Raw genomic sequence first — 23,034 nt, forward strand, 5'->3', positions numbered from 1 at the left:
ATGTTCTCTGGGCTGACCTGCAGAGGGTTTGGGTGATGGATATGCTCTTTCCCCACACTGCAGCTGGGAGTGGGACTACACGCTTATTCAGCCTGCACGGCCAGAGCCCGTTGGGAATGTCAGGCTGCTGAGATCTGCAAAGCCCCCAGAGGCACACGGCCTCCCCCGAGACCTAAGGAGGGCCCTGGGGCAAGATGGATCTCAGCTCAGCACTTCGTGTGGCTGGTGAAAGCAGCAGCAGGAAGGCACAACCCCCCTCCCACCCCAGAATGTCTCAGCACCCCTGAGATGTCTTCGAAGCATCGTGGATAATGTCAATTATATTAAAAAGATTATATATATCCATAATACTTGAAGGGCTGTCAGTGATTAAAATGGAAGGCAGAGGCCGAGAGAGAGGGGGTGGCATTGAAATGATCGAGAGACATGACTTATTTTATCATGTCATCTGATGCCTCTCTCTCTCCCCCCAGCCAGAATCCGGGAGCTGTTCAGAGCAGGGGAAGAACCCGCTCCAAATTTAGATCCTAGCAAAACGAAAAAAAAAAAATTAAAGAACCCAAACTGCGAGCATGGCCTTGGGTAGCAGAGGGGGAGCTGCGTGGTGGGGAGGGTCGGCATCCCTCGGAGCTTCTTCTGCGCCCGGGGACGTGGATTTCTGTCTAAAAATAATGTGGGGGGGGAGGGAAAAAAAAAAAGGAATACAGGCGTGCAGGCAGCAGCGAGCAGCGCCTGGCTGGCTGCCAGAGAAGGGGCAGTGACTGAGCATTTACAGCATCCCCGCCTCCCGCATGCGGCGGAGCAGGGGCTCGGCGCCGCATCCCCCGCGGCCGGTACCGCACCGCGCTGCGCCGCACCGCACCGGGGGCGGGCCTGAGCGCCTCTGCCGGTGCCCGGGCGGCCCCGAAGGGGTTAAGCCGGGACCTGCCGCCGAGACCTGCCCAGCCAGCCCGGCAACTCGGCGGCGCGCAGCAGGAGCGGGCGGCTGCGGCCGCCTCCAGCCCGCGCTCACCGGCGGCGGCACCGGCACCGGCACCGGCGGCAGCACCGCGCAGGTAACCGGGGCTGCGCGCTCCTGGCACCGCGCTGCGGTGGTCGGGGGGGAGGAGGAGGAAGGTTCTGGACGCTGGAGCATCGCGGGCTGCGGGGGATGCCGGGCCCCGGCGGGCAGCTCGGTGCTGGGACGCCTCCTGGGCCGGGCTCGGGCCCCCGCTGCGGCTGCGGAGCGGGAGCCGGGCGGGTGCGGGAGCCGGCGGCGCGGCGGAGGGCGCTGCGGAGCCGTTCCCTGCTGCTTCCCCCATGGCGGTCGCTGCTCGTCTCAGCCCTGCACCTGATTAAGGATGGAGCTGTAAATCCCCCTCCCGGCCCCCCTCCCCTCGCCGGCCCCTTTGGCACCCCCCGCATCCCCCCATCGCTGCCGCTCCCCCTGCAGGCCGTTCCTCCTCGCCCCCCGCCGCTCCCGCGTCGCCCCCGCAGCCCCCTGTGCCGGCCCGCGGGCGTTGGGGACCTAGCCCCGCAGGCGTGTCCTTCTCCCACCTGGCCACTCTTGGTCAAGGTCACTGCAGTAATTCCATATGAGCTGCTGGGTGCTGCCGCCTTATCTCCCACACGGCTTCTGTTTCAGTCCCTTTATATTCCAGGGATGTGGGGGGGGGGGAGGGGGGGATGATATTGTGTTTGATAAACCCGCAGCTCTAAACCCCACTGGCAGCTCCAGCCCTGATTACGTTCCTCTCATCCCAGCCCATGCTTCCCATCTCTTTCCATTCAGACTTCCCAGGCCATCTCATGGCGGGCAAAGTCCAGCTGGGGTCAGGTTTCTGGCCAGGATGAGCAATGCCGGGAGCCTGTCACTGGACCTTGGGGTTTGTCCAGCTAGGAAACCTGTTGGAGGCAGAAGGAACCATCCTGCCTCCTCCTCGGACTGCCAGTGTGCTTGCTGGTGCTTTCCAGGCTGGTGGCACCTTTGGAGAATGTGACTTTATCTCCACCTGGGTGTTGGTGGAAAGCAGAGCATGGAGCCAAGTCCTGGAGGACTTTGCTGTGTTGCTGCCCTTGTCCTGGAGGCGTTTCCATGCCAGGTGGGCAGTGGCCTGGCCGACTGCACCATGGGCTTTCCTGGTGGGATCCAAAGGCTGCGCTGATGGGCTGCATTGCAAAAGGGAATCGGTGCAGGGATCCGACTCGAGAGAAACTTCGTCTGCTCGCGAGTGTGGTGGTGCCAGGCTCCTCTCTGACTCATGGGAGATGTTGCTGGCAGAGCTGTGGGGCGCCTGGCTGCTGGCCCACAGGAGCAGGAGGTGCTGGACTGGTTGCGCGGGTTGTGTGGGACCGTGGTGGGTGCCGTGCATGGCTTGTGGGCACATCAGCATGGCCCTGGCCCAGCTCCAGTGGGATGGAGTGGTATCCTGAGCTGGGAAAGGGCTGGATATGGTGCAGCAGCTGCAGTCCAGGGAGGTACTGGAACCCGAGGTGGGTGATGAAATGGACACTGATAACCGCTGTCTGCAGACTGCTGTGTGTGGGAGATACTTCTCTGCTCACATGTGTTATCTTAGATGGGGGAAAAACTGCCAGTGAGTTTTGTCACAGCTGCAGCGAGGGCTCTGGGAGCAGCTCAGCTCCCCAGTCCTGTGGTGCAGCCCTGCTGAGGGCAAGGCAGCACCCGGCAGCCTCTGCCTCTCCCTCAGCTTGGCCCTCTGACAAAATGAGGGTGAACAGTGTCTTCTCACCATGCAGGGAGAAGGTGAGGATTTAGGACCAGCAAGGAGCAGGGCACAGGGTTGTGATGGGCTCATGTGAGGACAGGTCCAGCTTGCCCCATGTCACTGCATCTGTGTCAGTGCGGCGCATCCCAAGGACAGGCATTGCCTGTGGGGAGGTACCAGGGCAGCTCCCCGCCATGCCAACCCCTGCAGCCCCTGCGTCTAGGCCCAGAGGAGGCTCAGACAGCTCGGGGTTTTGGTGAGAGGGGCATTGCATTATCCATCCTGCTGGCTAACCTGGCACTGGCTGTTAGCACCCTGAATTTGCCAGCCTCTCGTGGGAACAAAATTAGTGAATTTGCTGGGAAAACCTGCCTGAGCAGCTGCCAGCACTAGTGAGTTATAGGCTCTGACTCATGACAAGGTTTTGGGTTTGCACGATGCAGCCTTGACAGCACTGAGAGCCTTGGGCTGACAACTGGGACAAGCAGGGCTGCGTGCAGCTGCAGGTAGTGCATCTGGGTGTACAGGGGAACTCCTGGCTGCACAAGGGCTGGGAGGGTCTGAAATCAGCTTTGCCAGGAGAGTGGAGCTGAGGCAGACAGGATCTGGAGGAGGGAGCTGCCATTTTCAGATTATTACTTTTAGAAGCAGAAGCGCAGGGTAGAATCTCCAAATGTTGCTGAATCCAGAGTCAAAACTTGTGGTGGCTTGGCAATTCTGGGTATCACTTGCCATGAGATTTCTTTTCCCCTTGAGCATCCTGTGTGTCTGAGTTGGTGAGTCGTGGCAGCCTGGCAGGGTGCACCTGATGCCCCTATGATGGTCACATCCACCTTGAGAAATGTCCCTGGTGCCAGCTGAGGACTCTGGGGATGGGTCTTGGTGGTTGGGCTGATGCTGAGATCTCTGTGTCGCTGTTCCCTGCTGCAGGCGCTGGTGAGGCTGTGGCCGTACTCACTCATCCCTTCTCCACTGTTGCTGCCTGCCACCAGCAGGTCTCCAGCACCACACAGCCATGACAACCTCGGCGCTGCGTCGGCAGGTGAAGAACATTGTGCACAACTACTCAGAGGCAGAGATCAAGGTGCGGGAGGCCACCTCCAATGATCCCTGGGGTCCTCCTAGCTCTCTGATGTCAGAGATCGCCGACCTCACCTTCAACACAGTGGCTTTCGCCGAGGTCATGGGCATGATCTGGCGGCGGCTGAATGACAGCGGCAAGAACTGGCGCCACGTCTACAAAGCCCTCACCCTCCTGGACTACCTCATCAAAACTGGCTCTGAGAAGGTGACCCACCAGTGCCGGGAGAACCTCTACACCATCCAGACGCTGAAGGACTTCCAGTATGTGGACCGTGATGGCAAGGACCAGGGCATCAACATCCGGGAGAAGGTGAAGCAGGTGATGGCGCTGCTGAAGGACGAGGAGCGGCTGAAGCAGGAACGGGCGCATGCGCTGCAGACCAAGGAGCGCATGGCCCTGGAGGGCATGGGCAGTGGCAGCCACCAGGTCACCTACGGCCGCCGGGCATCACCCTACGGTGAAGATTACAGCCGGGCACGGGGCTCACCCTCCTCATTCAACTGTGAGTGTTACTGGCGGCTCACTCAAGCTCTCTCAGGGGAGGCAGGTGTTGCATTTGGTTTGCACCTGCTTGGTGCCCATCATTCTTCTGCATCTTTTGGGATGGTGGTGGTGAAGCCCATCCTGCACCACAGGGCAGAGATTTGGCTGGGCCAGTGGTGGACCCCAGCAGCAGTGGCAGCTGGTGGGAATTCCAGCCCTAAACTCATGGCTTGTTTGAGGAAGGGAGCTCTAATGTGTGGCTACATCTCCTGGGGAGCCTGGGCATTGGGACGGAGGCCTGGAAACTGCTGATGTGCTTCCCAAAATACTCAGTCCTGATGCCACTCCTTCCCCTTTTCCTCTTTTATCTCCCAGCATCATCCTCATCCCCACGGTTTGCCTCTGACCTGGAGCAAGCGCGGCCCCAGACGACAGGAGAGGAGGAGCTGCAGCTGCAGCTGGCACTGGCCATGAGTCGGGAAGAGGCAGAGAAGGTAGAGTGGCCCTGCCTGTCCTGGGGCATGAGGCATCTCCCTGTACCTTGCCTTATCTGTGAACACAGTGGGCCAGTTCCCTGGGAAGAGGCAGGATTTTGGGGGCTGTCTGAGGCTGGTGCATGTACCTGCAACTGTACCAGGCTGCTCACATTGTGTTTGACATCCAAAATCACCAGTGGGCAGAGGGAGGCATGGGCTGCCCCTGCACCCTGTTCTCATATTAGAGAGGACAGCACCAGGCTGGGATCTGTCCAGCCTCCCAGACCACCAGGGTGAACTTGGGGGGTCTTCTGCACTTAACCCAAAGCCCATCCCCCCCAACCTGGCTGCCCTCCTCTGCCGAGGACTTTTGGTCTAAGCTCCCCCATTCCTCTTGCCTACCCACAGAGGTTTTAGGAGGTAAAGCCTTGCCCAGCAGTTTGTGTGGGTGCAGAGCCAGCAGCATCCCCAGGGCTGGGGGCTCACTGCACACAGGTGCTCCCTCCCACTGTCTGATTCTTTCAAACTGGTCTAGAAGGAGCACTGGGAAACAGGTCCAAGAGGAATCAAGCAAGTGAGATGTTGTGCCCAGTGAAGCCACCTCAGGCTGTCCCTTCTCCTGTCTTCTGGCCTCTTTTCCACCAAGAATGGATTATTTGCTCACCAGCAACCACCTAGCACGGCGTACATGAGCCTGTGGGTACAGCCAGTACACAAAGTCAGAGGGACATGGGGACCAAGGAGCTGCATGGCTGGACCAGTGGGCATCCCCTGGAGCTGGCACCCAGCACCACAAACTCAGTACTGCCAGGGCAGGGGATGTGCTCTGGAGATGGTGCTTGTTGCTGTCAGTCTTTCCTGCCCAATGGAGGCTCTTTTGGAGGCAGAGCCGAGTGTATATCCCAATTTTTGTCCTGGAATTTGAGTATTTATAGCCTACTCACACTCCTCCAATGAGCACTGTAGAAACACTCTCTGGAAAGTGTTGCCTTTTTGTTAGAGTCCATCTGGGCTGCACAGTCATGTGCACACATTTATGGGTGTTGACACATGCACACCCACACCAGGGTACCCATTCCCAGCCCCCATGAGTCCCCACACTGCTGGAAAAGTGTCATGGGGCAGTGATCAGGGTCACCATGGTGGAACAGGGACAGCCTCTCCCCAGAGAGACCTAGACTCTCAGGTCTAGGTGTGGGGCTGGCAGGAATCCCAAACTGAGGCCGGTCAGTGTCACAAACCATCTTCCCCAGCAGGCTGCCAGGGCAAGAGGATGCCTTACTCATCTCCTCTCCTTCACTGACTGCATCAGGGTCCCCAAAAACCTCCTAGGAGAGATGCTGACTGCCTAATTTAGGGTCGTCCCAGCCTTAATACAGTGGCAGGTGATGGGATCGGGGAAGGAGCTGGGCAGGGACTGCAGGGAACCTGAGCAGGAGCTGGTTAGAGAGCACAGGGATGCTGGGCTGGGGGTCTGCAGGCAAGGCCAGCTGGATGGGCACAGATGCTATGCAGTCAGGCAAGGGGCCACTGGAATGGCGGTGGCAAGGAGAGGGACAACCTCCAAGCAGGCTTGCGAGCTGAGGGCAAGCTGAAATGTCACCCAATTTCCTCTGTTGCCAGAAGCCACTTCCTCCACTTTCCAGTACAGACGAAGAAAGGCAATTGCAGCTCGCGCTCGCGCTGAGCAAAGAGGAGCACGAGAAGGTACCTGTGTCCTGCAGTCCTGGCGCTCCGCTCTCCTTGCACTTGGTCTTCTCTCTGTGGCACCAGAGCCCAAAACATCACCTCGCTCTGGTGCCCGCTTTGCTTTCGCTGCTCCGGGCTGTCTGCTGAGTGCTCTCCTGGGCGGCTCGGCCCTGGAGGAGCTGTCTGCTCAGATGCTGGGACTTTTTGGGTGGCAGCTCCTGTGCTGGGTGTGTCTCCTGGAGAAGGTGCTGTCTGCAGGGTTGCTGAGCTCATGGGCCCCATCCCTTGTCCCCACAGGAAGTGAGGACCTGGCAAGGGGAGAACTCCCTGCAGCAGAGACCTGTGGAGGAGACTGCCCCAGGCAGGGGCGAAGAGCAAGAAGAAGATAAGATGAAGAAAAGCCAGGTACAGCACTGCAGGCTGGGTGGCCACACAGGGGTGATCCTGCAGGTCTGCCCCAGGCTCCTCTCACCTCTTTATTCCCTTCCTGTCTGCAGTCCTCTATTCTGGAGCTGGCAGATATATTCGGGCCGGCGCCAGCCCCCTCCAGCCACACATCTGCTGACCCATGGGATATGCCAGGTGAGGACAACTTGCAGGCTGCCAAAATTTGGGACAGTGGCAGAAAGTTGTCCCTTGCCTCTGTTCCTCCCCAGGAGCTCAAAAATGAGGACCTCTGCCTTCTTCTCCCTCTGGTGCCTACTCCATTACACTCCTAGGTGGTACTGCTGGAAGCCATGGTCTCCTGGCCACATAACCACCACTCAGCATTCCTCTGTGCTCTGCATTGTTCCCTTCTCCCAGAGTTTCCCTTTTTTTCCAGATATGAAACCCAAAGCGGAGCCAGTGGCCTCTGCCTGGACCAGTGCAGCGGATCCCTGGGTGCCAGTCCCAGACCCCGGTGGGGAGCCCCTCTCCCAGGCGAGCGTCTCATCCCAGCAAACCTCTGCTGGGCCCTGGGACTTTCCCCCCAGCACCACTGCAGCCTCTGACCCCTGGGGGAAGGCACCGATGTCTTCTGGCTTCCCTCCTGCAGACCCCTGGGGAACAGCATCCCCCCCAGCCCCCCAGGGCTCCAGTTCTACACCAGCTCCTGACCCTTGGGCTGCTGTGCCTGAGCAGCCTCCAACCCCTGGTAAGAGGCTCAGTGGACCTTTTGGCTTTGCTGAGGATTGAGGACAGCCTTGACCATCACTACCCTCCTGCAAGTGGGCATCTCTGGGTTCTCCTCCCTTCCTCCTTCAACCAGCTCCCCAAGCACCTCTTCCCTACCCTCCTGACCCTCAGCAGGACCTCTGCTCACCCCTCAGCATCCTGAAGAATTCAATGAACTTTTAGGCTTTATCTTTGTACAGAAGAGGCTGCTTTAATTAACATGGCAGTTAATAGAGCCATCCCATGGGAGCAGATGGGAGCCCCACACCCCTCCAGCAGCAGGGTGATGCTGTGTCCCATTAGTGATACCTACTTGCTCAACCCAAATGACCCCTGTACACTCTGCCAGGACTAGACAGGACCCTTGCTGGTCACAGGTGCCATGTTGCAGATGGGGAAACAGTTGTAGGAGCAGCCTGTGTTTCAAAGCTCAGTGTCACTCTCAGTTCCTCCTGGGTGTTTCCTCTAGCCCTGTGCAGGTCCTGCATGTGTTGCCCCCAGTTTTGGTCCCTGGTGAGGGTTGCAGAACCTGGTCTGGGGGCCAGTACTTGTACCTGTAGACCTGTCCCCTCCACCTGTCCCTGCTGGGGCTGGGAAAGGGACCTGATTGTTACGGGGTAATGGCTGTGAGCAGCAGGGGTGTCTTGGTCTGCAATGATCCAATGATCTAGCTCATCTAAGCCTTCCCCAGTTCACATTCCTGACTCCCAACCCTCTGCCCTGCACTGCATCCCTTCTTCTCTGTCTCCTTGCAGGCAGCCACCCCTGCCTCTCTCCTGCCCTTCCATCTCCTGCCTCCCACCTCCCTGCTTGCTCCCCTCCTTGAGTGTCCCCTCTTCCCCCCAGCTCCAGGGGGGAACGCTTTTGACCCGTTTGCAAAGCCGCCCGAGCCGCCGGAGCAGGAGCCCTCGCAGCCGCCCTCCTCGGCCAAGTCCAGCAGCCCTGTGGGTAAGAGCCGGGAGTGGGCAGGTGGTGACCTGTGCCTGCCTGTGGCAGGAAGGCAGTTCTAGGGCTGGCCAAGTTGTGTGTAGTTGCTTGCTGGTGTGGCCAAATCTTGTTTCCACGGGCACGTGCTGTGGCTTCAGTCTGCCCCATAGCTGAAGGAGCAGCCCAAGTCTCTGCTTGTACCCATGTCCCTAACTCTGCTGTCTCCCATGGTGGCTTGGGGAATACTTGGGCAGGCCATGCTGCAGGCTCAGCCCCACTGTCTCATGCTGTGACCTGGGGTGAGATGTGTTGTCAGCCACCTTGTGCAGTGACAAGGGAGAATGCTGTCACCCTTGGTGTCTCAGCTGGCTCATGTGTCTCATCTCCCCTCCCTCCATCTCAGAGCCTGACCCCTTTGGCGACCTGTTCCCCAGCACCAGGCAGGATGGGGCAAAGAGCTTTGACCTTGCCAACCTGGCTGACTCCCTGCCTGAATCCGGCAAGGATCGGAAGGACTGTAAAACCCCCGAGGCCTTCCTTGGCCCTGCTGCCTCCTCCCTGGTCAACCTGGACTCCCTGGTCGCACCTACTCCAGCCTCCAAGACCCGCAACCCCTTTCTCTCGGGTAGGTGCTGCAGGGCTGCTGGCCAGGGGCTTCCCTGCGCTGGGCAGGTGGTGGGTGGGGGAGAAAGAGGAGGAGGAGAAGTGCTGGTGGTGGCCTGGCTGTCCTGACGTGTCCCATCTTCTTGCCAGGTCTGAGCACGCCGTCCCCCACCAACCCCTTCAGCCTCTCCGAGCAGCCCAAGCCGACGCTGAACCAGATGCGGACCAGCTCGCCAGTGCCTGGCCTGCCCACCGGCCACCCCGCCAACTCCATGACCTACAGCGCATCCCTGCCGCTGCCCCTCAGCAGCGTCCCCGCTGCCACCGCTGCCCTCCCTGCCTCCGCCAGTGCCTTTCCGCAGGCTGGCACCTTCCCCGAACTCCCCAGCACCTTGCCGCAGCCTTTACTGCCGCTGAGCGGCCCCCCGGCCCCGCCGTCCGCGCCTGGGGGGCTCAACCCCTTCCTCTGAACCCTCTGGACATCTGGACATGTGGACCCCCTCCCCAGCTGTTACAATCCCTCCGATCTTTCCTTCCACCAAGACTTGGGGGTTTGCTAAGCTGCACGGGAGAGTGCCCCCACGCAGCCCCCTCCCCATGCCCACTATGGGGGGCAGCCAGCATGAGCCCCCGTGCTTGACGGGCAACAGGGGACCCCTTCCCTTGCGAGGGCCGGTGTGGGGGGCTACGGTGGGGCTGGTTTGGGGGGCAGCCAGCATGAGCTCCGGTGCTTGACGGGCAGGAGGGAACCCCCTTCCCCTGTGAGGGGCCATGGCGGAGGCCTTACGAAGGGGCTGTGGTGCGGGGGCTCCGCTCCGTGGGCCGGGCAGGTGCACGGGGTCCGACTGCTGGATGGACCCCTGGCGTGGTGGGGCTTTGCCCCAGAGCTACGGGGATCTGGGGCAGCGCAGGGCCGGGGGTGGAAGCCGCGGGTCCTCCCAGCCCGCGGGGCTCGCCCTCCCTTGGCTGCTTCCCCTCACCCCCGTCCCGCCGCCACCGCCCCCCGCCCGCTGCTGGGCGCCGCTCCAGGGGCGGGGGCAGCGGTGCTTGGGCGCTGCGATGGCGGCGGCGGCGGCTGCGGGAGCCCGTGCGACAATAAACTGCGCTGAGCAACCCAGTGTAGGCCTGCGAGTGCCCCGTGCGACAATAAACTGCGCGGAGCGACCGGGGTGTGCGGCGCGGGGCGGTAACGGGTGTGGGCCGGTAACGGGTGTGGGCCGGTAACGGGGCGGGACCGGGACCAGGAGGGGCGGGCTCCCAGTGGGGGCGAGGCTGCGCCTCAGGGGCGGGGCCGGGCCGGTGTCGGGCGGTGACACCGGGGCCGCGGCGGGGCCGGGTCGGTGACGAAGGAGGGCGGTGGCACCGGGGCCGCGGCCAGGCCGGTTACGGGCGGGGCCGGGGCGGTGACGAAGGAGGGCGGTGGCACCGGGGCCGCTGCCAGGCCGGTTACGGGCGGGGCCCGGGGAGCCGCCGCCATGTTGGCGGCGTCGCTGCGCTGCGGCCGCAGGTACTGGAGGGGCCGGGGGGCCGGGGCCGGCCCTGGGTGCGGTGGCTGCGCGCCCCGCCAGCGCCGCTGCGCCATCACCGCGTCCCCGCCACTCCGAGAATCCTCCCCGCACCTCTCCTCTGCCCCCTGCGTCCTCGCTGCAGCGCCCACGTCCCCTGAATTCTCCTGCAACGCCCTGTACCCCTTCTGCATCTCCTCTAGATTCTCCCTGCACTTTCCTGAGTCCCTCATATAGCCTTTTCGCACCCGTACCCTTCTCCTGCCTTCCCCGACATCCTCCCCATATCCCTCTTCATCCCCCTGTATCCTCCCTAAATCCTCCTCGCGCTACCGCAGCCCCTGCACGACTTCGCACACCCCCGTTCTGCACCCCTTTCCCACCTCCTGCATCCCAGCCCTGTATCCCTCCTGCATCCCCATATCCAAACCCCGCATCTGCCCAGCAGCAGAGGAGTCTCCCTGGTCCTCTCCTGCCCCTCACTCCCCTCACCATAAAGAGGGCCCCCTGTCCCCCCTCCTGCTCACATCCACTGCACGTGAGGGGCTTTTCCTGTCTGAGGGGTTGTTCTCCGTGGGGACACACAGGTCAAGTCCTGCAGATGCTGCTCCTGCATTTACAGCTGTTGAGTGTGCCCCCAAAGTGTGCTGGTGGGGGGCAACTCTGGGAATGGCCTTCACCCCACCATGGGTGGGGTGTACCAAACTGGAGAACAACCTCCTCTGAGCCTCCAGTGAGTGGGAAGGACTCTTGTGAGTGGGAAGAATGTCCTGGGGGGGATTGGGGTGGACTGAGCCCCAGCAGAGCTGTGTGGGGCTGAGACTGTTTCCCTCGGCATGGGGAGCAGCACCCTGTCCTGGAGCACAGCAGGACCTGGCGTGGTGGTGCTCATGCTCTGGTCTGTCATGGCTCTGTCCAGAGGCTGAGCTTTGTTGTGGTAAGCAGGGAACCCCGGAGCCTGTTTGGTGTCACAGGTGCACGTTTCTAACGGGGATCGCAGCCATGGCCACGGTGGGGACACCCGGCCCCCCCAGCGTCCCTCGTCACACCAACCGCCTGATTAACGAAAAGTCCCCGTACCTCCTGCAGCATGCCCACAACCCTGTGGATTGGTAAGAGCAATGGGGAGCTTTTCCCCTCCCTCCTCCTCCTTCACTCCTTGTGCCCATGGGGCTTAGGGACTCTTGTCTTCCCCCCACAGGTACCCTTGGGGTCAGGAAGCCTTTGATAAAGCAAAGACAGAAAACAAGCTGATATTCCTGTCAGGTAACCAGAAACAAGGCATATTTCACATCCCCACATGTTGGTCCGTAGATGATCAGATAAGCTGAGCTGCATCCTGAGCTGGTGTGTGAGTAGCCATGTAGGTATGGATGACCACCAAGCAAGAGAGGACCATGTGCTGGAGTAACTCTCTATGAAAATGGGCTGCAATGCAGGACCAGAGTCCTTGGCCTGCTTTTAGGATCAAGAGATGGAAAGTTCAGGAGACTTTTCTCCTCCACCTTTTGTCCAGGGAGGCAGCAGCTGTTGCCCATAGCAAGGGTCCCCATCTCTGAGTGTTCTCCCCATCATGTGTTTCCTGCTCCCTGCAAAGGACCATTCCTCACCCACCTGAACTTGTTTGCAGTTGGCTACTCTACCTGCCACTGGTGCCATGTCATGGAGGAGGAGTCCTTCAAGAGCAAGGAGATTGGGGAGATCATGAATGAGCACTTTGTATGCATCAAAGTGGATCGTGAGGAGCGGCCAGATGTGGACAAAGTGTACATGACCTTCGTGCAGGTGAGGGAGGCACGGGCAGGGCCCAGGAGGCTTTGACTGGCTCCCTCAGGGTGTTGTTCTTTGTCATGTTCCTCAGGCAAGCAGAACCAGTGTACGGGGTGGTCTGGATGGGTCTCAAGGGTGGACAGAAGCACACGTCTCTCTTTGAGTGAGGCTCTTGGATGTGCTGGACGGGCACAGAGCAGGTGCCTCTTGCGTGACCTGGGTGCACATGTGTTTTGTCTTTCAGGCCACCAGTGGTGGAGGAGGTTGGCCCATGAGTGTCTGGCTGACCCCAGACCTCAAGCCCTTTGCTGGGGGGACGTATTTCCCTCCTGAGGATGGAGTTCATCGTGTTGGTTTTCGGACTGTGCTGCTCCGGATCGCAGAGCAGGTGTGGGGCAGGAATGGTGTAGCAGACAGGGCTGAACCAAAGGGAGCACAAGGAAATTGGTCTGGGCTTGAAGGATAACTGAGTTGGGAGATTCAGTTGTGAGGAAGAGTAGCCCAGAGAACCAGCCAGAGCTTTGGCTTGGTTAGAAGTGGGTTTGAGCTGATTTGGGGAGGGTGATTGGGAGCTGGAAGTGTGGTTTGGACTGGTGCAAGGCAAGAAGAACTATCTTTTTCCCTTGCATCTTAGTGGAAGGAGAACAAAGATGCCCTGTTGGAGAGCAGCCAGAGGATTCTGGAAGCATTGCGACACACATCAGAGATCCGTGTGCAGGGCCAGGAGTTACCCCCACCAGCCAAAGAGGTGATGGACACCTGTTTCCAGCAGCTCTCCAGATCCTATGATGAGGACTATGGTGGCTTTTCCAAATCCCCCAAGTTCCCCACCCCAGGTCAGTCTGGTGTCTGCTGCTGAGACCTGCTGTGGGGCAGACAGCACCATGGGGGCAGAGCCTACCCCACAGCCTCCTGTTATCTTCCTGTGTTTCAGTGAACTTGAATTTCCTGTTCACATACTGGGCCCTGCACCAAACAACTCCAGAAGGTGCCCGGGCACTGCAGATGGCTCTGCACACCCTCAAGATGATGGCCCATGGGGGCATCCATGACCACATTGGTCAGGTAGGAGTAAATCTTTGAGGGTAAGCCCCTGTCATGGCCAGGAGATGTGGGGTAGAGACATCTTCACATGGTCTCTGCAGGGGTTTCACCGCTACTCCACCGACCAGCACTGGCATGTCCCTCACTTTGAGAAGATGCTCTATGACCAGGGACAGCTGGCAGCCATGTACAGCAGAGCCTTCCAGGTACAACTTTGGCATCCCTCTGTGTGGCTCCCACTCCTGCAGGCTGCAAAGACTGGCCTGGTTTGGGGAGCAGCTTCAAAGCCTGTTTCCCAAGATACTCCCTATCCCATGGACATGGAGCAATCCAATGCTCCCCTTAATTTCCTGTTGTTTATCCAGAAGTGCTGCACAAACCCCGACAGTGTAGCCCCAGGGCTTTGAGCGTAATGGGGGAGGAAACAGCCTTCGGGCTGGTCTTTGCAAGTCAGCAGACAATGCTGCTGCCTCTGACCTCGGTGTAACTCCAGCATTACTCTCCACTGCCCTTTGTAGATATGCAGTATTCACTGATAGTAGATTTCTGTTGAAAGTTTTACTCTGAATCCATCCCTCATTTAAAATCCTTGGACTTTCAAATGCTCCTTTGCCAATTCTTCAAACTGAAATCTCTCACCATATCTTGTTGTGTCTCTTGCCCCCTCCCACCCATGTAACACTGATGTCCACCCCGTGTCTCCCATAGATCTCTGGGGATAAATTCTTTGCTGATGTTGTCCGAGACATTCTACTCTACGTCTCACGTGACCTGAGTGACCAGGTAGGCTCTTCCCTGAGCTGAGCCAAAGGGAGGCACTTAGCCTGCCCTGGGATGTGGCTCGGGGATGTTTTTCCCTCCCTTCTGTCCCAGCTGAGCTCAGTCTGGAGCACTACTGAGGCTCAATAGCCAGACTGCCAGCCCTTCAGTGATGGGGAGCTGGCTGAAAGTGCTGTCCTGGAGCTGGAGGGACTCTCTGTTGTGCTTTTCCCAGGCAGGAGGTTTCTATAGTGCAGAAGATGCAGACTCCTACCCAACCACCACATCCAGAGAGAAGCAAGAAGGAGCTTTCTGTGTGTGGGCAGCCAAGGAGCTCCGGGCTCTCCTCCCTGACCCTGTTGAGGGGGCCACAGAGGGGACAACCTTGGGAGATGTCTTCATGCACCACTATGGAGTGGAAGAGGCTGGCAATGTAGACCCCATGAAGGTGAGGGAGAGCAAAGACTTGCCCGGTGTCAGGAGCACTGATGAGGGATCTGCATCCATAGGCATGGAGGGATGGCAGAGCAACCCCAAAACACTCAGAGTCCAACACCTCCCGAGCCCGATGGCATTCCTAGAGCGTGTCTCCCTCTCCCTTCAGGACCCCCATCAGGAGCTGAAGGGAAAGAACGTCCTCATTGTCCGCTGCCCCCCGGAGCTGACGGCAGCCCAATTCGGGCTGGAGCCAGGCCGGCTGAGTGCCCTGCTGCAGGAATGCCAACAGAGACTGTCCTCAGCCCGGGCACAGCGGCCACGGCCACACCTGGACACCAAGATGCTGGCAGCATGGAATGGTGAGAGGCAACTCTGCTCTGGGGACATGTGCCTTGGCTGGACCCCGGCCAGGGCACGGAAGCGACAGGTCCTGCTGGGACTGAGGAGCTCCCACAGAGGCACTGGGTTGGCTGTGATCAGGGCCTGTGATCAGGGGCTGTGTGGAAACAGCCCCACAGCTGCAAGCCTTGGGAGCATCGGGATACTCCTCTGGCTTTATTTCCCTCCCCAGCTGCCAGCAGAGAGCAGCAAAACTCCCCCTGCCTCAGTCCAGCTCTTCTGGCTGGGCTGTGCGGAAGGGGTCTGAGTTGGGGACCTAAGACTCTGGTGGGCACAGAGCCCATCCCTACTGCTGCATGGCTGAGGGATCACAGCACTATGTCTGTCTGGGGGTCCTGCCTCAGGGTCCTGCTGCAGGACCCCCAGCTCTGTTCCCAGCAGTAAAGTCCTGAGTGTTTCGGTCTGGAGTTGGCATGGGCTGGAGTTATCCTGCAAACTGGAATAGTCTTGAGCCCTGTATCTGCCCACAAGTGAGGGTTCAGCTCTTGCTGGCCTTACAGTACTCTGCCCGTCTCTTTGGTGACAGTGAGTGACTTCATTAGTGATTGGAACTGAGCAGAAGAGCTAAGACCTGACCTGCTGGCATCAGGGAGGATGAGCTTCACATTGAGCCTCCTTCAGAGGACTGACAGTAACCCTCTCATCGGTTCCATGTGCCCCCCTGACCTGTCCTGCTGTCTCTGCCTCTTCAGGGCTGATGATCTCAGGCTTTGCCCAGGCTGGGGCTGCCCTAGCCGAGCAGGGATATGTGAGCAGGGCTGCACAGGCAGCTGCTTTCCTGAGGACACACCTTTTCGACCCAGACAGTGGGAGGCTGCTGCGGAGCTGCTATCAGGGCAAGCACAACTCAGTGGAGCAGAGGTGAGTATTAGAGACTCCACAGACTTGACTGGCCACCTGCAGGTGCTGCCCAGACCCCCAGCAGTCCCTGTCTTCTCTTCCAGGCAGGACTGAGCTGAGAGGGAGGGAGGAAGGCTGTTTGTTTTGTATAGAGCTCCGGTGCAGTTTAGGAAGGATTAGTGAACCCCAGCCAATGAGGAGGAATTGAAGTCAAAACTTTTCCTATTCCTTATCTTTCATGCTGGCAAGTGTCTTCCCCTACCTTCTGCTCCTGTGCAGAACCCTGGGGCTGAGTTGTGTGATGGCCACAGTGATTGCTTTGCTTGGTGGCATCTCCTTGGTTATCAGAGACCAGTAAGCAGGGCTTTGCTGGGTTGGAGAACATTTCTAACCTGCTCAGTTTAGAGATTCTGATTTTCCTTCCCTGTCTGCCATTGCAGTGCTGTGCCCATTCAGGGCTTCCTGGAGGACTATGTCTTTGTCATCCAGGCACTCTTTGACCTGTATGAAGCCTCGCTGGAGCAGGGCTGGCTGGAGTGGGCCCTTCATCTCCAGCACATGCAAGACAAGCTCTTCTGGGACCCTAAAGGCTTTGCTTATTTCTCCACTGAGGCCAGCGATCCCTCCCTGCTCCTGCGTCTCAAGGATGGTGAGCTCAGGGACCTGGCAATGTGTTCCATGGATTGGGGTGTGGGAGGACAGGGCTGATTGCAGATGATGGTGAGGCACTGGGCTGATGGCAGATGTTGTCCTTTGCAGACCAAGATGGAGCAGAGCCCACACCTAACTCTATTGCTGTCACAAACCTGCTCCGAGCAGCTTGTTACTCTGGTCATATGGACTGGGTGGAAAAAGCCGGCAAGATCTTGGCTGCCTTCTCAGAGAGGTTGCAGAAGATCCCAATAACCCTCCCAGAGATGGTCCGGGCCACCGCTGTCTTCCATCACACCCTCAAACAGGTATGGGCTGGGGCTCAGTATCCCCTGCAGGACCTGCTGTAGGAAGTGGGGCTGGCAATGGCATGGGTGTGGTAACAGCTCTGTTTTCTTCCTCCTGCCACCCACCCTCCCCCTGGACAGGTCATCATCTGTGGGGACCCCCAAGGAGAAGACACCAAAGAGATGCTGCATTGTGTCCACTCTGTCTTCAGCCCAAACAAGGTAGAAGTGCTCCCTGCCTGCCAGCCCTTCCCTGGTCTCTGCTGCCTGCACTGCTGGTGCTTCATCCTTTCAGTGCAACTTGTGCACCCATCCTCCTCTGTTCTGCCTCTGTTCTGGGAAGCATCCTGTCCTTTTCATATCTTTGCACAGCCACAGGGCCATGGCTGAGCCCTGCACCCCTCTCCCTGTACAGAGCACGGGCAGCCTAGCCCAGAAGTAGCTGCAGCAGTGGTTATTGCTGCTGGCTGTTTACACTGCTCTCAGCCTGAGCCCAGTGCTTTCCCAAGGGGGAACCTTTCATTCCTATGTGAATGGGTCATGCCTAGGTGGATGTGTCATATCCTGTGCAGACCCAGTTAGTATCTGGGTCGCCTGCTGCCTGGAGACACCCTCGCATCCTTGGAAGGGATGAGGCAGTGCCTCACTCCAATTCTGGGTACCACCAGCTGGTAGAGGCTGGCTTTCCCCAAAGCTCTTCTCCCATTCAGCAGCTGTTGCTGTGTATTGGGGTTCCTGCCTGGCTCTGCTTGTCCTCATCCCTGCTTTGAGATGTATCAGTGAATCCCACAGAGGGGCTGGAGTTGTTGGCTGCATCTGGAGCTGGCAGGGAAGGGCAGCACAGCAGCTGGTGCCCATCAGCTTTGGTGGGCAGTGTCCCTGCCTTGGGGGATGATAGCTTTGACCTCAGCAAAGCTGTGGAGCTGAGGGAAATAGAACTGGCTGCAAGTGAGGGGGCTCAGTATTTGGATTGGATTCATCCCTGGCCATTGGGTCCTGGTGCCAGGGACTGGTGTGTTCAATATCAGCATCTGGAGAGCTAAGGCCAAAGCACCACTTTGCCTCTGTAACCCCAGCTAGGATGAACTTGGGAGGGCTGAGCCATCAGCACAGAATCCTCTGCTCTGTACTCTTGTTAGCTCAGCCCACAGGGGTGTCACCCTGACCCTCTGCCTGTGTCCCCAGCGATGTTGAATGTCAGCATTGGAGGAGGAGGGACACATTCCAGGAGCACGAGTGGGGCACACAGCTCTCTGTCCTTCCTCTGCCATCACCCATCCAGCAGCACTCTTGTTCCATGTAGGTCCCTGTTTTGTGTGCGAGGCCTCTATTCTCACACTTGTCCTCTGTCCCTTTGAAGGATTACACTGGGTGACCCAGTTTGCAGGAACAGGAGCCCAGCACCACTTTTAATAACCCTCTGCCCACAGCTGTTCAGCCCTTGGTCTCCTGAGCCCACACCAGCAGTTCTGGGGTCTTGAGCAGAACAAATAGCACAGCCATGTCCTCTTCTTCCCTGCAGTCTGGGTCCCTTTTGCAAACCTGGTAACAAGCCTGTCTGGTGGGGATGCTCCTTCCCCAGGGGAGGATCTTTTTCCTCCAAGCTTTTGCATTCCTTGGGGAAGGGAGAAGATGAGGGCTTGGTATTCTGGATGGATATTTCCATGGGGGAATGAAGCCATGATCATGCTTGCCAGGGCTGCTTGCAGGGGACCTATGCTTTGAGGGGCATGTGAGAGGCTGCAGCTGGAAGCTGGCAGCAGGCAGGATGGTGGGAGTCTAGCTCTGTTTGCCCCTTGTGTGTTCCTCATATTGTGATGATGGGATGAAGCCAAAGCTGTTCCAGCTAGGGTTTGTTTCCTGGAAGAAGAATTGTGGCAGGAGGGAAAAGCTCTCCCCCAGAGGAGCTTAGCCCTGTGGACACATATCTCCCCTTCCCCAAGCATGAGTGTGCAGGAGTGGTAGGAGCATGATCTCGGGCAGTAGCAATGGTTCCTCCCCTTGCAGAGGTGATGGGAGGAAGGGGGGAGAATCCCATTTCTCAGAGAGTTGCACTATCTTTGGGAGCAGCCCACTGCCTCCCAACAGCCGTCCCTCTTTCCATGCTGCATCACACAAACATGAGCGTGCTCCTGTTCCCACCTGCCTCCATCCCCCTCCAGCTGCTCCTCAGATCTCCTTCCCTGCCTCGGGAAGCTGCCCTAAGCAGAGCAGTCCTGGGTCACCTGCTCCAGGGACATGGCTGATTTGGGAATTGCCTTTGCCAAGGAGTTGGGGGAACATCCCTGTGTCCCCTGCGCCCCCACTCCCTTTGTGCCAGCAGGGTGCCTGGGGCCAGGCTTGCGTGCAGGAACACAATTAATTAGGTTGTTCCAGTAATTAATTCCTTACAAACCTCGCCCTGAAATCCTTGCTTTAACAAGATGCTGATGATAAAATTGCATTGAGGTTGTGATTTTAAATGGACCCTGGGTCTGGATTAGCCCTTTGCTGCAGGCAGCTCTTTGGGGATGCAAGGAGGGGTGATGCTGATAGCTGTTCCTGTGGGTGTCCTGGTGCTGGGAGCAGAGAAAGTTGGATCCCTGCTCTGGGGCTGGATCCCAGCTGCTGGTATAGATCCCTGCCCTGTTAATGGTCTTTAGGGTAATTATGAAGGATCCCATTATCTCCTTGGCTGCAGAGCATTCGCCTGCCACTCACCTTCATCCTGGCCCTGCGAGAGGACCTTGGGGAGCTTGTGAGAAAAATGAATAATGAATTTCAGATTGGACATGAATTGGTAATTAATCACTCCTGGAATTAATTCCAGACAAAGGCAAAGGGGGAGGAGATTGAGGGGAGCAGGAGGCAGGCAGGGAGACAGGCTGAGCCAGAGCTGGGTCAAGCAGATGTGGGGTGATGTGGGATAGGACAGGACAGCAGCAGCCACTACCCAGGGCAGGGGCTTGGGGATTTGGTGCCCCCCTGGGGACACAAGGGTGTAGGCAGCCCCTGCCAGGCATGAGTGAGGCTGTGTGAGTGTCTCTGGATGTCAGTGCTGGGTCTTCTGCTGGCCCTGCTGTAGAGGATGCTGCGTGCCAGGTGAGCAGTGCCATGATGGGAGATGTGTGTGCTGTGAGAGGCAGCATTTGGTGTCAGCATCCCTTGATGGCATTTGTGTGAGTAGTAGGGACATGTTGTAAGTGTGTCCATGCTCAGCAGACACATGCAGGACTGGGATTGGGGAGGGGCAAGGGAGAGCTGTATACTCCAGCAGGAGCATGTTTCCTCTGTGCCTTGGGAAGGGACAGCCTTCTGCTCACCCTTTGCATCTGCATCGGCATGAGGCTCACTGCCAGCTCCTGGCCTTTCTGCTGATTAGCCTGTAAGCCCTGAGGCTTTAACAAACATTTTCTCTTTCAGAAAAGCTAATTATCCTGGCAGCCCAGTCATCACCTCTGGCTGATGCTGCTGGGTCAGCTGGGAGAGCCCCTGACCCACTGCTCATTGCTGCCTGAGTTTTTCTGGGAAGCATGGGGAGAGCAGGAGGAACTGGGCTGCAGGTTGGATGGGGTAATGCTGCAGCTGTTTCTGGGGCTGTTCTTTGGCTGGGTAGGTGTCCCCAAGGAGCTGGCTAGGCTAGGATGTTTCAATCCCTGTGCTTCATCCTGGCTGCCAAGTGTCCGGTGTGGTTAAGGGAGGCAAAGCTGCCACATCTCCATCATGCTTCTTCCTGCACTGGCATTATAGGGATGTGACCACTGTGCGACCCTGGCAGAGGGCTGGAGTGGATCCCTTCAGCTCCCCATCCCCTCCCCATTTTGGAAGAGTGTTGGGAGGGACACTGCCAGCCCTCAGCATGGCAGTGGGGCAGGAAGGACCAGCTGGCTGCGCTCTCTGGCTCTCACAGCTCCTTCTCTGGACAGGTGCTGATGGTCGCAGATGGAGACAACACTGGGTTCCTCTACCGCCAGCTGCCTTTCCTTGCATCCCTGGAGAGGAAGGATGGGAAAGCCACTGCTTATATCTGCAGCAACTTCACCTGCTCCCTGCCGGTCACCTCTGTCCAGGAGCTGCGTGGGATGCTCAGCCTGTGAGCCCCTCAGTCCTGCTGCCTGTGGGAAGGCAAGAGTGGGACAGGCTGGCATGGGCACATGGGAGAACCCCATAATAGAGGCAACCTGAGGACCATCCCAGATGGTTCCTAGCAGTGCAGTGGGGCTGTGCCCTTCCCCATCTGCAGCAGGTTGGGGTCTGCTTGCACTATTGCTCCAGCAGTGTCTCAGCACAACTGACTGTGGTCCTGGGTGCTGTTTTTGGTATGACCAGGAGACACCCATGGAGGAGCATCTCCTGCCCCTGTATACATGCTTGCTTCTCATCTCTTCTTGCTAAGGAAAAGGAAACCGATTTAAATATAAATCCCAGTGTTAATGGAGAAGTCAGATGGGAAAACTGTTAGGGTTCCTATGGCAACCAGGGTAACACTGTCATAAGCACCTGGATGACTTGGGAGTCAAGCGCTCTTAAAAGTGTTACTGGCTACATCAGCTGTGGTATTTTTCCATTACAGGAGATTGTAACATACATTAACTTAATATATAGTGAATGGAAAAAACCTGCTGGTTACAACTGATGTAAAGTTTATTCTCTCTTTCCTCCCCTCCTTCCCTCCTTATCCTCCCTGCTTCCAAATGGGTGAGTACCAGGTTTTCAGCATCCCTCTGACACCCTGGGCTCCCCCAGCATGGTACCTTCACACCCCAGCTGGCCGGGTGCTGTCATCTGGCAGCAAAATGGCACTGCCCACTGGCTTTCTAGTGGGTTGTGCCAGGATTTGGGAGTAACTAGCCAGGAGAAATGCCTTTGAAGTCAAATCGGAATTTTGCACTTCATCTGAGTGGAGGGGTTTTGTTTTCTCTCCTCTCTTGGTTTTAAAAGCCTGAAGTGTTTCTGGAAATCCAGCTGAAAATTGCTGGTTTGGCAGATGTCTGCCTACTTTCTTCTTTTTTTGCCATCTTTTTTTTTAACTTGGGATCTCTGCTGTGGGGATTGATTTGACACCCGTCCTCAGAAGTGCTCAGAGTTGGTTTGTGTCTGCCGGGAGAGCATCCTCGGAGAACAGGGCTGGTGCTGAGTGCCTGTGGGGAAGCCCACATAGATGCCACAATGGCAGCTGTCCCCGAGGTGGCACAGGACTAGGGTGACATTTTGGTGCCCACCAGCCCCTTGTGGCACAGACACAGGGTGCTTTCCTCCCATACTGTGTTGCTTGTTGGTGTCTCTGTGAGCAGCCCCCAGGCAGAGCTGTGCTGTGAACCTCTGTCAGGATGAATTGGCTTCACTTCTCAGTAAAACAAAACAAAAAAGAAAGAGAAGTTCTTTGTGATGACTAACTGTTGTTGTGACACCTCTGTCCTCCCAGTGCCTTTGCCTTGCTGCTGTCCCTGGGTGCTGGTGGCCATGTCCTGTGCTTCTCACACTCTGCCTATCCCTGGAGCCACCCCTAGGCTTTATGGCCTTAGCAAGGGGTGGCTTTGCTTGAGTTCTACTGCAGCTCCCCTTCTGGACCCCTTGGTACCCCTTGGCCAGGCTCGGTGCTGGGGCATCCAGGGGTGCTGCTCCTGGCTACAGTGGTTAAACCCTCCCAGAGATGCTTCCTGTGCTTTCCTGTCATCCCTTTTCTGTCACCAGCCTTCCGATTTCATGGTAAATGCTGTTTTGCTGCAAGGATTGTTTTCTGGGGCAGTTAGCAGGAGATAGGGCTGGTGGGTGCTGCCCAGCCTACCCAGGCCCTCAGGAGGATGATGGAGTGGGATCTCTGGGCTCAGGGGTCCTGTGCCACTTCCCAGTGTCTATTTTCCTGATCCCTTCCCACATTCCCTTTGGTGGCAGATACGGAGGCTTTCTCCACCAGTGCAGAGGCTCAGGGTGGCTGGAGGCAGCATCCTGCGCACCCCTGCTCCTCTCCAGCTGCAAAGCTGTCAAAAAAAGCTCTCCAAAAACTTATCAGATAACTGATGTGCTGTTTTTTTCCCCACAAACACTTGGGTTTGCCATCAAGCTGCTGTAGATGGCACAGGGGGGCTTCCTCTAGCTCAGGGCTCTGGGCTCACGTGGGAGCCCCAGCAGCTATGGATGGGAAACAGGTTTTCCCTTGGCATCTTTTTTATATAAACACCTGCTTTAACATTTAAAGCTTACACTGGGGGATGTGCAGGGCACTCCATTGCTCAG

At 57.9% G+C, this 23,034-nt stretch overlaps 2 protein-coding genes across 6 annotated transcripts; both read left to right on the forward strand.

The window, feature by feature from the left end:
* Window positions 1-766: 766 nt before the first annotated feature.
* On the forward strand, window positions 767-10,236 carry EPN3 (epsin 3). 2 transcript variants are annotated; one of them, XM_068209601.1, is made up of 10 exons: window positions 767-1,055; window positions 3,639-4,294; window positions 4,651-4,769; window positions 6,375-6,458; window positions 6,738-6,845; window positions 6,938-7,022; window positions 7,264-7,575; window positions 8,442-8,543; window positions 8,926-9,147; window positions 9,276-10,236. In XM_068209601.1, exons 2-10 carry the CDS (start codon window positions 3,724-3,726, stop codon window positions 9,593-9,595), a joined length of 1,923 nt encoding a protein of 640 aa, XP_068065702.1. In that variant the 5' UTR covers window positions 767-1,055; window positions 3,639-3,723; the 3' UTR covers window positions 9,596-10,236. The 2 variants fall into 2 exon arrangements, with proteins under 2 accessions (XP_068065702.1, XP_068065703.1); XM_068209602.1 differs by lacking the exon at window positions 6,375-6,458 and having other exon boundaries at window positions 770-1,055.
* Window positions 10,237-10,491: 255 nt separating this feature from the next.
* Window positions 10,492-22,175, forward strand: SPATA20 (spermatogenesis associated 20). 4 transcript variants are annotated; one of them, XM_068209599.1, is made up of 16 exons: window positions 10,492-10,632; window positions 11,605-11,742; window positions 11,832-11,896; window positions 12,261-12,415; window positions 12,645-12,788; window positions 13,035-13,236; window positions 13,335-13,465; window positions 13,546-13,650; window positions 14,153-14,227; window positions 14,439-14,651; window positions 14,808-15,000; window positions 15,733-15,901; window positions 16,321-16,529; window positions 16,640-16,839; window positions 16,960-17,040; window positions 20,724-22,175. In XM_068209599.1, the coding sequence occupies exons 1-16, from the start codon at window positions 10,601-10,603 to the stop codon at window positions 20,892-20,894; spliced, it is 2,283 nt and encodes a 760-aa protein (XP_068065700.1). In that variant the 5' UTR covers window positions 10,492-10,600; the 3' UTR covers window positions 20,895-22,175. The 4 variants fall into 4 exon arrangements, with proteins under 4 accessions (XP_068065700.1, XP_068065701.1, XP_068065698.1 ...); XM_068209600.1 differs by having other exon boundaries at window positions 10,571-10,632; window positions 11,550-11,742; XM_068209597.1 differs by lacking the exon at window positions 10,492-10,632 and adding an exon at window positions 11,191-11,363.
* Window positions 22,176-23,034: the final 859 nt, after the last annotated feature.

Source organism: Anomalospiza imberbis, chromosome 19 (genome assembly GCF_031753505.1).
Source record: "Anomalospiza imberbis isolate Cuckoo-Finch-1a 21T00152 chromosome 19, ASM3175350v1, whole genome shotgun sequence".
NCBI lineage: Eukaryota > Metazoa > Chordata > Aves > Passeriformes > Viduidae > Anomalospiza > Anomalospiza imberbis.

Coding starts and splice junctions, on each gene's coding strand:
- SPATA20 (XM_068209597.1), top strand. CDS start 11,317: ATGGGTGGGGTGTACCAAACTGGAGAACAACCTCCTCTGAGCCTCCA. Junction 13,651..14,152: donor TGTACAGCAGAGCCTTCCAG/GTACAACTTTGG, acceptor TGTCTCCCATAG/ATCTCTGGGGATAAATTCTT. Junction 15,001..15,732: donor GATGCTGGCAGCATGGAATG/GTGAGAGGCAAC, acceptor CTGCCTCTTCAG/GGCTGATGATCTCAGGCTTT.
- EPN3 (XM_068209601.1), top strand. CDS start 3,724: ATGACAACCTCGGCGCTGCGTCGGCAGGTGAAGAACATTGTGCACAAC. Junction 4,770..6,374: donor GTCGGGAAGAGGCAGAGAAG/GTAGAGTGGCCC, acceptor CTCTGTTGCCAG/AAGCCACTTCCTCCACTTTC. Junction 7,023..7,263: donor TGACCCATGGGATATGCCAG/GTGAGGACAACT, acceptor CTTTTTTTCCAG/ATATGAAACCCAAAGCGGAG.